The sequence below is a fragment of the Microcaecilia unicolor genome, chromosome 6 (assembly GCF_901765095.1).
Source record: "Microcaecilia unicolor chromosome 6, aMicUni1.1, whole genome shotgun sequence".
NCBI classification, from domain to species: Eukaryota; Metazoa; Chordata; class Amphibia; order Gymnophiona; family Siphonopidae; genus Microcaecilia; species Microcaecilia unicolor.
In genome coordinates this window covers 113,097,508-113,114,220 of record NC_044036.1, presented here as the reverse complement: position 1 = coordinate 113,114,220, position 16,713 = coordinate 113,097,508, and the positions used below count along the sequence as shown (strand labels likewise).

Below are 16,713 nucleotides of genomic sequence, written 5' to 3'. Positions count from 1 at the left end.
GGTATTTCTTTTTTCAGTGTTCCATTGCTCACAGTCCGGTTTCTTAGGTTTTCAATTTCATGTGCTTTTTTTTTTCTAAGTATTTGTTTCTAATCTGTAGTCTCTTTTTTGCTAGGTGACAGGTCTGTGTTTTCCTTTTGTAACCGGAGAGAAGGACTCTTGTAACTTGTAGACTCTGTGTTCGATTGTTCTCTTTTTCTAACTGGAGGTGTTCTGGTGTTTTAGAATATTTACAGTGCAGACTTTTCATAAGTAGGGTTAGTGCAGCTTGAGTGTCTATTTGCAAGGTTTTATGTTACTTCTCAGAGTCTGGTAGTGGAGGGAGTTTATGTTGCTCTCACTGATGTGATAGCTGAGTTTGAACAGAATGTTTTTGTAATTCTATTTCTGTACCACTTGCTGAGAGTTTTATTGGTTGATTTGAGAATGTTCCATGTGAATGAATAATTACACTCTATGGGAGCAAATAAGTGGGTGCCACAATTTATGCATGCCAATGCTGCACCCTGTCAATTCTATAAAGGCATCTGTGCATCAAGATGCCATTAGAGCAGTGGCTCTCAACTAAGGCCTCGGGACACACCTAGCCAGTCAGGTTTTCAGGATATCCACAATGAATATGCATATGATGTATATTTCCCAGGATGGTGCTCAGAAAACCTTGTAAACAAAGTGAAAAATTCACATATATAGCCACCTTTCTCTATCATCGCACTTCCTCATTGATTTAAGACACAGGGATTTTATAGTTCACTCAATCCACATCCGAGGATGTCAAAATTCATAAAAAGCACTTTTCAAAAAACTGTCTTTGTCAATATATCATGAGTAATGCAGTTCCCAATATAATTCAAAACAATGATGTACTTATCTTCCAGTTGTTGAGTATATAAAGCAGTGGTGATAGATCTGGTGCGCTATAATCCCATAACAACTGTTCCCCGACTTGGATCCAGGTTTTGCAATTATTTGTTTCATCATGGGAATACCTCCATACAAACCAAAATTATATGTCAATTATACATACTTTCTGCTTTAGAAAATCACAATCAAATCAAACATAATACCTATAAGCCAAATCATAATGTCAGGCTTCACACGGGCATCAGTTCAAAAATGGCACCTAGAGAGACTGATTTCTCTAACAGTTCTTTTTAAACTCGGTCACCTGATTATTGACCAATCAACTTCCTTGTTTAGACCAGCTGGCTCAACCGTATTCCGGAATTTGAGAAACATCGCCCCCTTCTCCTTAGGAGGATTTGTTGCAATACCACAAATTTAAAGTCCAACTCTGTGTGTCCTTGCGTGATCCAATGTTGAACTAATGGAGCTTCGATTGTAGCAAGACGAATGTTGCATAGGTGCTGAACAACCCTAAATTTTATTTTCCTTTTTCTTTGACCAATATATTATTTTTTAAATTTTATTTTCCTTTTTGTTTGACCAATATAGTATCTTTGACAAGGACTTTGCACACAATATACAACTTGGGCTGAATCACAAGTAGTTCTACTATTTAAGTAACAATCACTGTGTGGAATTGGAACTTGAATCATACTCCTTACATTTTTACAATAAGTGCAATGCCCGCAGGTATAATGACCATTATCCTCTTGAGGCACCATATTATCAGAATTGATTAAATATGAATTCATCAGCATATCCGCTAAATTCTTATTATGCCAATAAGCAAATTGAAGTGGTAACATCTCCCAAGGTTTCTGTATAATTCGTCTACTATCAAAAATCCATGTTATGACTTGTTTGAAGTCCATGAATATTTACAGAGGTTTTTCCAATTGCTTAAATTAAAAATCCATTTATCTGATTCTGAAGACCTGGATTCGGAAGATATTGTGTTACGTAAAATGAAATCTCCCCCAAGTCCAAATGATCTGATCCTTGAAGCATTTGAGAAATTAGTTATACAGGAAAAGAACAAATTAAATAATCAACAACATGTTCTGTATTTTAATATGACTAAACATCAAAGAAAGCTATTAAAGGAGTTACAGCAGGATTCTTCATTGATAAAAAAACATGCAGAGAATGGGGGCAGGGGTAGCTTTTATGGATCGGGAAGAGTATGTATGGGAAGCTGTTCACCAATTAACAGATATTCATTTTTATACTAAATTGAAAGTAGATCCAACTACAGCTACACCACTGAGTTACACATGTAACTGGAAGCCTAGTCCACATGTATGATCCTTGAACTTATGTGCTAAGTGACTCGTGCATGTAAATTATAGGATAGTACTTTAGCACTTACCAGGGCCAACATGAAGGGGTGAGCAAATAGGGCAATTGTCCTGGGCCCTCATGTCATTGGGGGCCCCAAACCTGCCTGGTTGAAAGACGGACAATCTGTAAGCAAGCTTTGGGGCACCCTGCCCAGGGGCGCAGCCAGTCTTCGGCGGGAGAGGGGTCCAAAGCCCAGGTGAGGGGTCACATTTTAGCCCCCCCCCCCCGCCATTGCCGACCCCCCCCCCCCCCCGCCATTGTTGGACCGACCCCCACCACCACCACCGCCGCTGCTGCCACCACCAACTTTGCCCCCCCTGCCGACGACCCTCTCGACCCCCTTCCCTCCGCCAACCCTCCCCCGCCGCCGCCGTCATCACCTACCTTTGCTGGCGAGGGACCCCAATCCCCGCCAGCCGAGGTCCTCTTGCTTCCCGTGCAAGGCTTTGTTCTGTTTCTGACGTCCTGCACGTTGTACGTGCAGGATGTCAGACTCACTGAAACAGAACAAAGCCTTGATCTGCAAGGCTTCGTTCTGTTTCTGTGAGTCTGACGTCCTGCACGTACAACGTGCAGGACGTCAGAAACAGACGAAGCCTTCTGCGGGAAGCAAGAGGACCTCAGTTGGTGGGGGTTGGGGTCCGCCGCCAGCAAAGGTAGCCCACGGCGACAGCGGGGGAAGGTTGGCAGCAGGAGGGGTGGTCGAGAGGATCATTGGCAGGGGAGTCCAGGACCAAATCTACGGGGGCCCAGGCCCCCGTGACCCCACGTAGCTACGCCCCTGCTCCTGCCTAGTGTCTACCCTGGGCCCCATCATGTCTAGCAGCTGCCCTGGCACTTCCACACATAAGTGTATATTATATGCATGTTAGTACTAATATTCTATCACATAAGTGCACACATGGCACCTAACTTCATGCCCATTGTTATAGAACTAGGGGATATGTCATTTACATAAATTTGACTACATGTAAATTGGTATGGGAACTGAAGGTGGTGCTGGGCATGGATCTTGTGTCTGCTCAAACATAAAAAGGCATTCTTCTGTCCCTGGGAAGGGGAAAGAAGAGAAGAAGATACTAGGCGGGGGAAGGGGGGTTGGGAGAAGAGATGATGGACGGGGGGGGGGGGGGGGAGGCGCTGAATGATAAGTTTGCTGGGATGTACTAGAAACCCTTGCATTGGTCCTGAGAATAGTATAAGTTATGTGTGTCTCTCTGGAATCTAGGCACAGCATATACACCAGATTTATGGCTACCATATGTTTATTTTCATTTCGTTTATTAGACACACTTGATATACTGCATATTCTGAAAAACAAAACAGGTCACTGCGGTGCTTGAGCCCAAATGCATATGCACATATATACCCAGTTATGCTACTATCTTCAGAGGGACCTCTTTATCAAATTGCCCTCTACATGTCTTTGTATCTCTATGAAGCAGAACTAGAAAAATGCAATCTGCATACAGTATTTTCTGCTGTGCTTTTTTTTCAGACCTCCTGCAGAAGAAGTCGTGCAGTGGCGTGACTCCTTGGAGAAACTCTTACAAAACAACTGTAAGTGAATTACCTGATCCTTTCTCCTGTTTCTTAGTGTACGATGATTGCGATTTCAGGCATCTTCTATTGCTTCTAGCCATTATCCTCCATTGCCAGTGATTTTTCTTATTAGAGTCAATTCCCTTCATCCACACAGTTGCCACTTCTGCTGTCTGTTAGGGCAATCCTGTGATATTAAACATCTAAATCAAATTCATAAGAACATAAGCATCGCCATACTGGGACAGACTGAAGGTCCATCAAGCCCAGTATCCTGTTTCCAACAGTGGCCAATCCAGGTCACAAGTACCTGGCAAGATCCCAAAAGAGTCAAACAGATTTTATGCTGCTTGTCCTAGAAAAAAGTAGAGGATTTTCCTGTCCCTGAGCTTATCAACCTGGCATAAAGTTGTATAAATATCTGATCTTGTATATTTGTTTAACCAAGAAATACTGAGGGGCCCTTTTACTAAGCTGCATAAGCGTCTACGCACACCCAATGCACTCCAATTTGAAGTTCCCACCCAGCTACCATGTGGCTTTTGCGGTAATTTCATTTCTGGTGCATGTCTGATACGTGCGTCTGAAAAATAATTTTTATTTTCTGGCACTTGTCCGCTATGCTCACCAAGTGGCATTTGACACGCGTAGGTCATTACTGCCCAGGTAACGCATGAGACCTTACCATTAAGTCAATGGCTGGCGGTAAGGTCTCAGACCCAACATGGGCACACACCAATTTTATTTTGCCGAACTTCCATTTTCAACAAAAATTTTTAAAAGGCATTTTTTGCAGGCGTGCTGAAGAATGGATCTGCACGTGCCCAAAACACATGCCTATATTACCGCAGGCCATTTTTCAGCGAACCTTAGTAAAAGGACCCTTGATGCAACCTGTATGAAACAGCAAATAAGATTTAGCTTTTAAGTGCATCCTGTACTCTACAGAGGGCTACCAGAAGGTGGCAATAACGGGAATGAACCTGGAAGAAAAGGGGAGAACCTTGTAGACCCAGGTCACCCTTGTAAATATTGGTATTAACATTAAAAGTCTCTTTTGTGAGTAGGTGGTCACACACATGGCTATACAACTTAAAACAGCTTCACTGATTTTGTTGTATTGATTACAAACTTTAGTTATCAGACATTGAAGGGAGCTTGAGCACTGATTTTGTAATGATGAGAAGTTCTGAAATAGCCTACTCACAGAAGTGGTGGAAGGTCAACGCCGTAACAGATTTTGGGACAACTAAGGAGAGAGTGATATAAAAAGAAGGATTGAAAAGCCAGACAAAAGTCATGGGATGGGGGGTGAGCTGGTTTTAATTTGCATATGGGAAGCTATGTGTAATTTTACAAAAGGGCATAACAACAGCAACGGCCAGTGAATCTCTCTTATTAATGATGTATTATTATTAGAGGGTGAAAATTAATTGAGGAAAACAAACTGAAGTTCTAAATGTCCTTAAATGACTAACAATACAATGAAGAACCCAGCAAATAATTCAATAATATATGGTATAATAAAACACAAGGAAAAGACCTTGAAACACCCAAACGCTTACTACAATTTCAGCATCTTTCACTGGGATTGTGTTATTCATCATTGGTCTAAAAAAAACCTTGTGATATTTTAATTTTATTTAGGACAGGAAAAAGACGACCGTAACTTTATCCATTTTACTATCTGGTTTGAATATAGCTGCTAACCTGGTAGCACTTTGGTTTAGCTCTGAATCTACATATTTACCTGCTGATATTCAAAAGCATTTAACTGACCAGGATCCGCACCTAGCTGGTTAAATGCCCTCAAACCGGCTATCCCCCACTGAATATCATCGGTTAGTAGCTAGTGGATAGTTGGTTATATCACACAATATAACCGACTATCCGCCAATTTTTAACTTGGGTTTGGGAGCCATTTTTGGCTGCGTGTATACGTAGGTAGTATACCTTTGCCAAGTTTGAACTTAACCAGCCAGTGCTGAATATCAGCTTGGCCAGTTAAGTTCAAACAGGCCAAAAATAACCTGGATATTCAATGCTGGTCACTGGAAATGGCCCTGCATTGAATATCTGGCATTAGCACTGACTGCGGGAGTTAGCTGGGCTAACTCCCATGGTCTGAATATCAGTCCCTTAGATTCACCTGATATCTGAGGGTGAAAATTAATTGAGGAAAACATACTGAAGTTCTAAATATCCTTAAATGACTAACAATACAATGACGAACCCAGCAAATAATTCAATAATATATGGTATAATAAAACACAAGGAAAAGACCTCGAAACACCCAAATGCTTACTACAATTTCAGCATCTTTCACTGGGGTTGTGGACATCATATGAATAGACATAAACATCATATGAAAAATGCCAGTACCAACAAAGATGTCACGCCTGTGGGACAGCACTTTACAAAACCAGAACACTGTACCAGTGATTTTATGATAAGGATCCTGAAAGGGAACTTTAAAACAATACAGGAACGTAAGACCTTTGAAGTCAGAATGATCAAATATTTTGACACCCACCAGACAGGACTTAACAAAGATTTGGATTTTCTAGACCACTATAAAGCATAAAATTGTATTGCTTTGTAAATTGTATTGCTCTGTCACCTTCCTGTCTCCCTGACTCTCACCTATCCACCCCCATCCTGTTAAACTGTCACTGAAATGCTTTGCTGTTTCACTTATATATACTGTCATCTACCAACATTTGCTTATTTCCAATTGGACGAAGAAGGGCAACCTTCGAAAGCTAATCAAGAAATGTATTAAGTTATGTCCAATAAAAAATCATCTTATTTTCTTTTCCATGTTTTATTTTGTTTTATTTCTATTGATTACCTTTAAAAGTGGACTAACACGGCTACTACACCTCTCTACCTGATATCTGGATTTCCAGTCTTAGCTTACCCACAGCAATCAGCATCTTGAAAAACCGCTGATAGCTGTACATGTGTGCTGTAGCAGTTATTGCGCTGGGCTGGGCCAAAGACGCTTATTTCACTGCACAGGGAGCATAAGAATATAAATATTGCCATATTGAGTCACACCAAAAGTCCATCTAGCCCAGTATCCAACGTCCAACAGTGGTCAAGCCGGTCACAAGTACCTGGAAGAAACTAAAAAGTAGTTAGATTCCATGCTGCTGACCCTTGGGTGTATCTTGATATCAGTTTATAGACTTCATCTCCAACTACACTAACTCCTTTACACATCCTCTGGCAAAGAGTTCCAGAACTTAACTGTGTGTTGATTGAAAAAAAATTCTCCTATACATTCTAATAGCATTACTATGTAATTTTGTGGTATGTCTCCTAGTCTCTGTACTTTCTCAACCAATAAGAAATCGATTTGTGTTTATCGGTTCCATTCCACTCAGGATTCTGTATACAGTTGAAGTTCAAAACTCCGGGCTGCCTGAGGATTGGGTCAGTCCAGATGTATGGTTTTTCTGGATTCTCAGGCTGTCCCCCCCCCCCCCCCCCACGGTTACGCCTCCCCTTCCTTCCCTCCCTCCCTTCCTCCCTGTATGATCCGGCGTTTTTCCCCTCTCCTGGCCCCTGGCTTGCTCCCTCTCTAACCTGAAGACTTTGCAATACAGTACCAGCAGCAGCAACAGGCCCTTCTCCTCTGACCCATACCTCCCATACTGGGTGCAGGTCAGAGGGGAAAGGCAGGGAGCCAATGAGTCTGCTTCCTCTCCTTCCTTTTCCTCCTTCTCAGAAGATTTTACTGAGGAAACTGCCCTTCTTCTTTCCTCCTCTAAATGTACTACCTGTTCCTCTGATCCCATCCCCACTTATGTACGTAACACTATCTGTCCTACTATCATTCCAGTCATCTGTCACATCCTTAATCTTTCACTCTCCACTGCAACTGTTCGTATGGCCTTCAAACATGCTGTTGTCACTCCACTTCTTAAAAAACCCTCACTTGACCCTACCTGTCCCTCCAGCTATCGGCCCATCTCCCTTCTCCCTTTCCTTTCCAAATTATTTGAACGTGTCGTTCACCGCCGTTGTCTTGACTTTCTTTCTGCACAACCTATTCTTGACCCACTCCAATCTGGTTTTTGCCCTCTTCACTCTACTGAAACTGCATTTACCAAAGTCTCTAATGACCTGCTGCTGGCTAAATCCAGAGGTCTGTATTCTATCCTTATCCTTCTTGACCTATCTGCTGCTTTCGACACTGTTGATCACACTATACTTCTGGATACGCTGTCCTCACTTGGATTCCAGGGCCCTATTCTTTCCTGGTTCTCCTCTTACCTCTCACTTCGTTCTTTCAGTGTTCACTCTAGTGGATCCTCTTCAACTTCCATCCCGCTTTCTGTTGGTGTGCCTCAGGGTTCTTGAACCCCTCCTTTTCTCCATCTATACCTCTTCCCTTGGTACCCTGATATCATCCCATGGCTTTCAATACCATCTTTATGCTGATAACTCTCAGATCTACATCTCCACCCCTGAAATCTCAACCTCAATCCAGGACAAAATCTCAGCCTGCTTGTCCGACATTGCTGCTTGGATGTCTCAATGCAATCTAAAGCTCAACATGTCCAAAACTGAACTTCTCATTTTTCCCCCTAAACCCACCTCCCCTCTACCCACTTTCTCTATCTCTGTTAATGGCTCTCACATCCTCCCTGTCTCCTCGGCTCGTAACCTTGGAGACATCTTTGATTCCTCTCTCTCCTTCTCTGCGCATATTCAACAGATCGCCAATATTCACCCCTTCCTTTCTGAATACGCTGCCAGAACCCTTATCCACACCCTTGCCACCTCTCGCTTGGACTATTGCAATTTACTTCTCACTGGTCTTCCGCTCAGCCATCTCTCTCCTCTCCAATCTGTCCAAAATTCTGCGGCATGACTTATTTTCCGCCAGAATCGTTATACTCACACTAGCCCGCTCCTCAAGTCACTTCACTGGCTCCCTGTCTGCTTCCACATTCAGTTTAAACTTCTCGTACTGACCTTTAAATGCATCCACTCTGCAGCCCCCCATTACCTCTCCACTCTCGTCTCTCCCTACATTCCTCCCCGTGAACTCCGCTCACTGGACAAATCTCTCTTGTCGTCCCCCTTCTCCTCCACTGCTAACTCCAGGTTTCGCTCCTTTTCTCTCGCGGCACCTTATGCCTGGAATAGACTTCCTGGACCTATACGTCTAGCTCCATCTCTACCTGTTTTCAAATCTATGCTGAAAACCCACCTTTTCACTGCTGCTTTTTAGCTCCCATTACTTCCCTCACCCGTAACTGTCTTGTCAGTCTGTATTATTTAGATTGTAAGCTCTTTTGAGCAGGGATTGTCTCTTTGTATCAGGTGTTCAGCGCTGCGTGTGTCTGGTAGCACTATACAAATGCTAATAATAATAATAAGGATGCCGCAGCCGCTGTCACTGGTACTGCGAAGACTTCATGTTACAGAGGGAATAAGTGGGCAGGTCCAGGACTAGGGGAGGAAGGAAGACGCTAGATTGTGCAGGGAGAGAGGTGGAGGGAAGGAGGGGAGAGGCTTAGCCACAGGGTGCCTTGGTGGGCCTGGGAACAGAGAGAGAGCGTGCAGGGCCAGGAGACAAGCAGTACCATGTGTGGGGGGAAGGAGGGGGACTCCGGACTCTCAGGCAGCTTTCTGGATTCTCGGGCGATCGGGATGAAAAGTTGAAGGGTCCAGATTCTCGAGTGGTCTGGATTTCCAGACTTCTACTGTACCTCTATTATATCTCCCTCCCAGCCATTTCTTCACCAAGCTTATGATCGCTAACCTCTTTAGCCTTTCCTCAAATGAGGGTTGTTTCATTCCCTTTCACCTTCCTTGTACCATGTCTAATTCTGTTATATCTTGCTAGAGATGTGACAACCAGAATTACACACAATACTCAAGAAGATGTCACACCATTGAGCAATACAGAGGCAATATAATATTCTTTATTTTCTATTTCTTTCCTAATAATTCCTAACATTCTGCTTGCCTTTTCAGCCACTGATGCGTACTGAGCAGAACATTTCAACATATTGTTACTATGACACGTATATCTTTTTCCTGAGTAGTGATTCCTAATGTAGAATCTAGCATTGTGTAGCTATAATTTGGGTATTAAATGTGCATCACTTTGCACTTGTTCACATTAAATTTCATCTGCCCAGTCTTATAGTCTCATTAGGACCTCCTGCAGTTTCAGTCTGCAAGCGATTTAACAACTTGGAATAGTTTTGTGTCATCTGCAAATTTGATCACCTACTTGGCGTTCCCATTTCTAGATCATTTATAAATATGTTAGAAAGCACTGATCCCAGTATAGATCCCTGTGGCACTCCAATATTCACCCTTCTCCATTGAAAGAACTGGCCATTTAACCCTACCCTCTGTTTTCTATATTTTAACTAGTTCTCAATCCACAACAGAGCATTGCCTCCTATCCTATGGCTTTGTAATTTCTTCAAGATGAACTGGCTCACTTTTATCGACATGTTTATTCCTGCCTTCACAAAATCTAGCAAATTGGAGAGGCAAGACTTTCCTTGGCTAAATACATGTTGACTTTGTCCCATTAAACCATGTTGTCTATGTGCTTACTACCGCTGGATGAATATCAACCCCACAATTCCTAAACTTACTGAAACAAAAGAAAAGCCCACAGCATCTGCCATATAAAAATTATCTTACAGCAGTTAGTACTATAGTAAAGCAATACGTGGAGGGGCATAATTGAACGGAGCGCCCAAATTTTCATGAGGGCGTCCTCGCAGGACGGCCCCACAAAGGGGTGGGGAAACTCGTATTATCGAAACAAGATGGGCGTCCATATTTTGTTTTGATAATACGGTCGGGGACGCCCAAACCTCATCAAAGATGGTCGACCTAAATGTTGAGACGGTCGACCTTAGAGATGGTTGTCCCCGGTTTTCAGCCATAATGGAAACTGAGGCCACCCATCTCAAAAACGACCAAATCCAATCCATTTGGTCATGGGAGGAGCTCACATGCCAGGACACCAACCGGGCACCCTAGGGGGCACTGAGGTGGACTTCACAAATTGCTCCTAGGTGCATAGCCCCCTTACCTTTGGTGCTGAGCCCCCCAAAACCCACTCCCCACAACTATACACCACTACCATAGCCCTAAGGGGTGAAGGGGGGCACCTACATGTGGGTACAGTGAGTTTTTGGTGGGTTTTGAAGGGCTCACATTTACCACCACAAGTAACAGGTAGGGGGGGATGGGCCTGAGTCCGCCTGGCTGAAGTGCACTGCACCCACTAAAACTGCTCCATGGACCTGCATACTGCTATCATGGAGCTGGGCATGACATTTGAGGCTGGCATAGAGGCTGACAAAAAAAAAATTTAAGTTTTTTTTAGGGTGGGAGGGGGTTGGTGACCACTGGGGGAGTAAGGGGATGAGATCCCCGATTCCCTCCGGTGTTCATCTGGTCAGTTCGGGCACCTTTTTGAGGCTTGGTCGTAAGAAAAAATGGACCAAGTAAAGTCAGCCAAGTGCTTGTCAGGGACGCCCTTCTTTTTTCCATTATCGGCCGAGCATGCCCATGTGTTAAGCATGCCCCAGTCCTGCCTTTGCTATGCTTCCGACACGCCCCCGTGAACTTTGGTCGTCCCCGCGACGGGAAGCAGTTGAGGACACCCAAAATCAGCTTTCGATTATGCCAATTTGGGCAACCCTGAGAGAAGGACGCCCATCTCCCGATTTGTGTCGGAAGATGGGCGCCCTTCTCTTTCGAAAATAAGCCTGATAGTGGCATGGAGGAGTAGCCTAGTGGTTAGGACACTGGTCTTGTTATCCAGAGGTGGCCGGTTCAAAGTTCACTGCTTCCTGTTGTGGTCTTGGGCAACTCACCTAATCCTCCATTGCCTCAACTACAAAATTAGATTATGAATCCTCCAGAAACAGAGGAATATCCAGTGTACCTGACTGTAACACCTTCAGCTGCTACTGAAAAAGGTGGGAGCAAAATCCCAATAAATAAATAAAACCTAAATTTTCATTCTCTGGCAACACCCAAGTAACATAAGAAATGCCAAGGGGTGATCAATGGTCCATGGAGCCCAGTATCCTGTTTTCAATAGTGATCTGTCTGGGTCATTTGGAAGGCCCCAGCAGTTCAAATAGAAGTTCATTCCTATTACCCACTCTCAGAAGTTTATCTAATTAATGTTTTTAAAGACTCAGTGGGGATATGATTTCATTTCAAACATCATAGGAAATTAATAATTTCCTGTTTAGTTTCAATTTCTTTTGAAAACAAAAGAAAAGGAACAGCATGTTGATTTTTCTTTTCTTTTCAAAACATCAGCTCGAGCCGCTCAATAGCTCACACTGCTGCCACTGTAAACAACCTCCCAGGGCTCTCAATAGTCTCCTACTGTCCTGACCCCCCCCCCCCCCCCCTACCCTGTCTGTACTGTATCTTGAAATAGGGGAACTGATCTGTAGTTGAATTTGCCCCTCTGGTACATATTGCATTTTGAAGAATGGTGGTAATAGACCTGAGGCCAACCCCATTTCCAATGGTTACCTTACAGCAAAATAGAATGGGCTTCAGGTTAACTGGTATCGTGTTGAGCAATAGAAGTGAGGAGGGGATTAGTAATGACTGTTCTGAATTGATGGCATGGGAGGAGAGACTGGGGACCACAGTGATGATCTGGGGCAAAGAGGCAGAAAGAGGGTAAGGGTGGGAGTGCCGGCACTTGCATAGCTAAGTGAGTAAATTTTAGACAGCTCAAAAGCTTAAGTACCTCCTTTCCACCCCCCACCCCCACAACAACCCCCTTGGTGGTCTAGTGGGGGTGATGGAGGCAGAAGGAAACCCCCCTCTAGCTCCTGCCCCTAGTGATGGCATCATTGTACTACTGCCCTGAATATCTGGAGCTAGTTTCTAGCAACGGTCAGCATTTAAAAAAAATACTGACTGCCACTGGCTGAATATCGGCTGGTAAGATAAAATTATACTACTCAATTTACATTCAACTCATAACTTTTCATGAATAACTAAGTCTTCCCTTTTTTATAGAATTGGAGTACTAACAGCTTCCTTAAGCTTATTTGGAACACACAGTTTCTGAAAAGAAAACTTTATTAAACATGCTAAGATGAGCGCAACAGATTCATTGAATTGAGACAAATAACAGTAAGGTATCCGATCTAACAATATAGCGGATGACTTGATTGAGTGAAGATATTTGCTCACCTGAGTTGTTCCAGGGATTGTGCATGTTAACATACACCCTAATTCTCCCTCTTCGACATCTGTATCATACACAGTAGGTAATTCAATTGTTCCTACTTCAGATTATACAGAAAATCTTCCAGAAGAAAATAGTTTAGCTAATTTATCCTAAAAATAATTTAGCAAACCCAATACTAGTTAGAGACTCATCCAATGATACAGGATATGAGAAGTGGTTAGTTCTCTTACTATTTTAAAAAATTGGTGAGGGTTATTGTCAAATGCTGCCAATTTTTTATTTAAATACTCCTTTTTAACTTTTTAAAAATTTCCTGATGATAATATTTACTTTGCAACTGGCATTTCCTCTTCAATTCCTCTGTGCCACCTACATTCGAGCTGTTGAATCTGGCATAGAATAAAAAGCAGCTCATGATGATACCAATTATTTCTTGCTAAAGAATGTTTTGGAATCCAAGAAAATTCAAACAATTGTTTTTTACACAAAATTAAAAAATTCATGCAATTTAATAACATACTCTTCCAAATCTAAATCTATAAAATCTGGAATCAATGTGATTGTAGTTGTATTATATTGTAAGCCACATTGAACCTGCAAATAGGTGGGAAAATATGGGATATAAATGCAGCAAAATAAATAAAATAAATAAAGGTGATGGCATACTATTTAGATCTGCATTCACTAAATAGAAACACAGAAATATGATGGCAGATAAGGGCCAAGTGGCCCATCCAGTCTGCCCATCCTTAGTAACCACTACCTCTTCCTTTCCTAAAGGATCCCACATGCCTGTCCCTTGTTTTCTTAAATTTTGACACAGACCTTGTCTCCACGACCTCCACGAGATGCCATTCCATGCATCCACCACCCTTTCCGTGAAAGAGTATTTTCTTAGATTCCTCCTAAGCCTATTTCCTCTTAACTTCATTGTATGCCCCCTCATGCCAGAGTTTTCCTTCATTTGAAAAAGACTCACCTCCTGTACATTAACGCCACTGAGGTATTTAAATGTCTCTATCATATCCCCTCTCTCCCGCCTCTCTTCCAATGTATACATGTTGAGGTTCCTAAGACTGTCCCTACATGTTTAATGACCAAGACCACTTACCGATTTTGTAGCCGCCCTCTGGATCAATTCCATTGGACTCAGAAGTGGTGGGGAGGGAGGGAGGGAGGGAGAGATGATAAATGGGAGGGCAGTTGGGAAGAAAGACCCAGGGAAGGAAGGGAAGGAGAGGTAGGTGTTGAACAATGGGAGGGGAAGAGGTAGGGAGAGATGCTAGCCTATGTGGGATAGGGTGGGAGGGGAACAACAGTAGCAGGAAACAGAGGGAGCAATGTTGGACCATGGAGGGGAGAGAGAAGAAGAGAGATGATTGACAATGGGGGGGGGCAGGAGGGTACAGAGTTGGGACAGGAAGATGATAGGGGTGTGGAGAAAAAGGGACAGGGAGGTGTTAGGCCATGGTGGGGGGGGGATAGTGAGAAGCAATATTGGGCTCCAACAGTGGAGGGAGGAAGGGAGAGGGAGGGGAAATAGTGGAAATGGCGGAACCATGTGGGACAGGCCAAGAAGGGATGGCAAGATAATTAGTGAGAGGAGGATAATGAATACAGAGGTTAAAATGTAGTAATGGAGGGTAGATAAAAGATGGAAGGGAATAGCAGGCTAGGGAATGAGTGATGGGAAAAGGGACAGCTAAGGAATGAGAGAAGAATATGGAAAGCTAATAGGTAGCTGAAAAGTTAAAAGAAGAAAGGTGAAAAAGAAGATGAAGTTTGAGTGGATAGAGAGACTGAAAAGGAGATAAGACAGATAAGGGAAGGATCAATATATCAGAGACAGGTGTAGTGAAGGAATAGAACAAGACAGGAGAGAGAAGAAAAGACAAATAGACAAAAGTCGCTGAAAAAAAATTAGCAGAAGACAGAGAAACCGGGACCAACATGACAGAAAAATAAAATGTCCAGACAACAAAGATAGAAAATTTATTTTCAATTTATTAACTGGAATTTAGCTTTGGGATTTGTGTATCACAAATGACTTTGTATTGTGTTTATTGGCATAGCCAAATGGTTGATTGGTGGGGGAGGGGGAACAGAGCTAAACATAAGTGGGTGAGCACCAAATTCTCTCCCTGCTGCCTGCTTCCTGCCCCCCACCCCACCCCACACACACACCTGAATGCAAAATATAAATGCCTGCGCTGGTAGGGATCTCTAGGTCTCTCCAGGTGAAGATTTCCTCTTTCTTTGCTGCTCCGAAAGCCAGAACTCTTCCAAGGTCTGCAACCAGTGGCAGTGTCCCCGAGCTGCTGCCGCCACTGCTGACCCATGCCCGTGAAGGCTTGATTTTTCTGCATACATGAAAACTGAGCATGCATGGGGTGGGGGGGTCCAGCAATGGCGACGGCAGCAGCTTGAGGACACAGCCACCAGTTGCAGAGCTTGGAAAGCTCTGGCTGCTGGACCAGAGAAGGTGATCTTCAGCTGGCGTAGCTTGGGGATTTCTACCAGCCAATTTTGGTGGGTCTGAGCCCAAAGTGGGGGAGGGGGAGGACACCCCCCCCCCCCCCATAATGATGCTACCAATTGTGTTCAATACAAAAAGGACATGCATGTTTGTTTTTATTTCTTCAGTGTTGCAGTACTTGCCATGTTTCATATTTCCATTTTTCAAATTTCTGATCCCTTGTTCTGTATTTGGTGAAGACCTGTGTTTTGTGTGCGAAGTAATTTAAAGTTGTTTCATATATGGCAGCAGTGGTGGGTGGGAAGATTGGGGGAGGGGGGCCCCTCCTTAATTTCTGCCCTGGGCCCCAGTCTGCCTTAAACCAACCCTGCATGCTCTCTCCCTGAGTTCCTCTCACCCTCACAACCTTGTTTACTCCTCTCCTACTGCTTCAGTATCAGTCCCTGTCCCCATCATCCATCCCTTTACAGCTTCTCTCTTGCCTCTACCAGCATTTCAGAGCAGAAGTCTCTCTTCCAGCCAATAACCCCTTTCATTCCCTTCACCCCTTCCTACATAAGTACATAAGTATTACCATACTGGGAAAGACCAAAGGTCCATCAAGCCCAGCATCCTGTTTCCAACAGTGGCCAATCCAGGTCAGAAATACCTGGCAAGATCCCAAAAAATTACAAAACATTCTATACTGCTTATCCCAGAAATAGTGGATTTTCCCCAAGTCCATTTAATAATGGTCTATGGACTTTCCCTTTATGAATCCGTCCAAACCTTTTTTAAACTCCGCTAAGCTAACCGCCTTTATCACATTCTCTGGCAACGAATTCCAGAGTTTAATTACACGTTGAGTGAAGAAACATTTTCTCTGATTCATTTTAAATTGACTGCATTGTAGCTTCATCGCATGCCCCCTAGTTCTAGCATTTTTGGAAAGCGTAAACAGATGCTTCACATCTACCCGTTCAACTCCACTCATTATTTTATAGGCCTCTATCATATCTCCCCTCAGCTGCCTTTTCTCCAAGCTGAAGAGCTCTAGCCGCTTGGGCCTTTCCTCATAGGGAAGTCGCCCCATCCCCTTTATCATTTTCGTTGCCGTTCTTCACCTTTTCTAATTCCATGATATCTTTTTTGAGATACGGCAACCGGAACTGAGCACAATATTTGAGGTGCGGTCGCACCATGGAGCCATACAAAGGCATTATAACATCCTCATTTTTGTTTTCCATTC

At 43.4% G+C, this 16,713-nt stretch overlaps 1 protein-coding gene across 1 annotated transcript in view; it reads left to right on the top strand.

Moving 5' to 3' along the window:
- Positions 1-16,713, top strand: part of RGS5 (regulator of G protein signaling 5) — an 81,541-nt gene that overhangs the window by 52,904 nt on the left and 11,924 nt on the right. Inside the window, exon 3 of the mRNA XM_030207344.1 lies at positions 3,746-3,807. Within this exon, the coding sequence (XP_030063204.1) occupies positions 3,746-3,807 (62 nt within the window). The remainder of the gene's footprint in view (positions 1-3,745; positions 3,808-16,713) is intronic.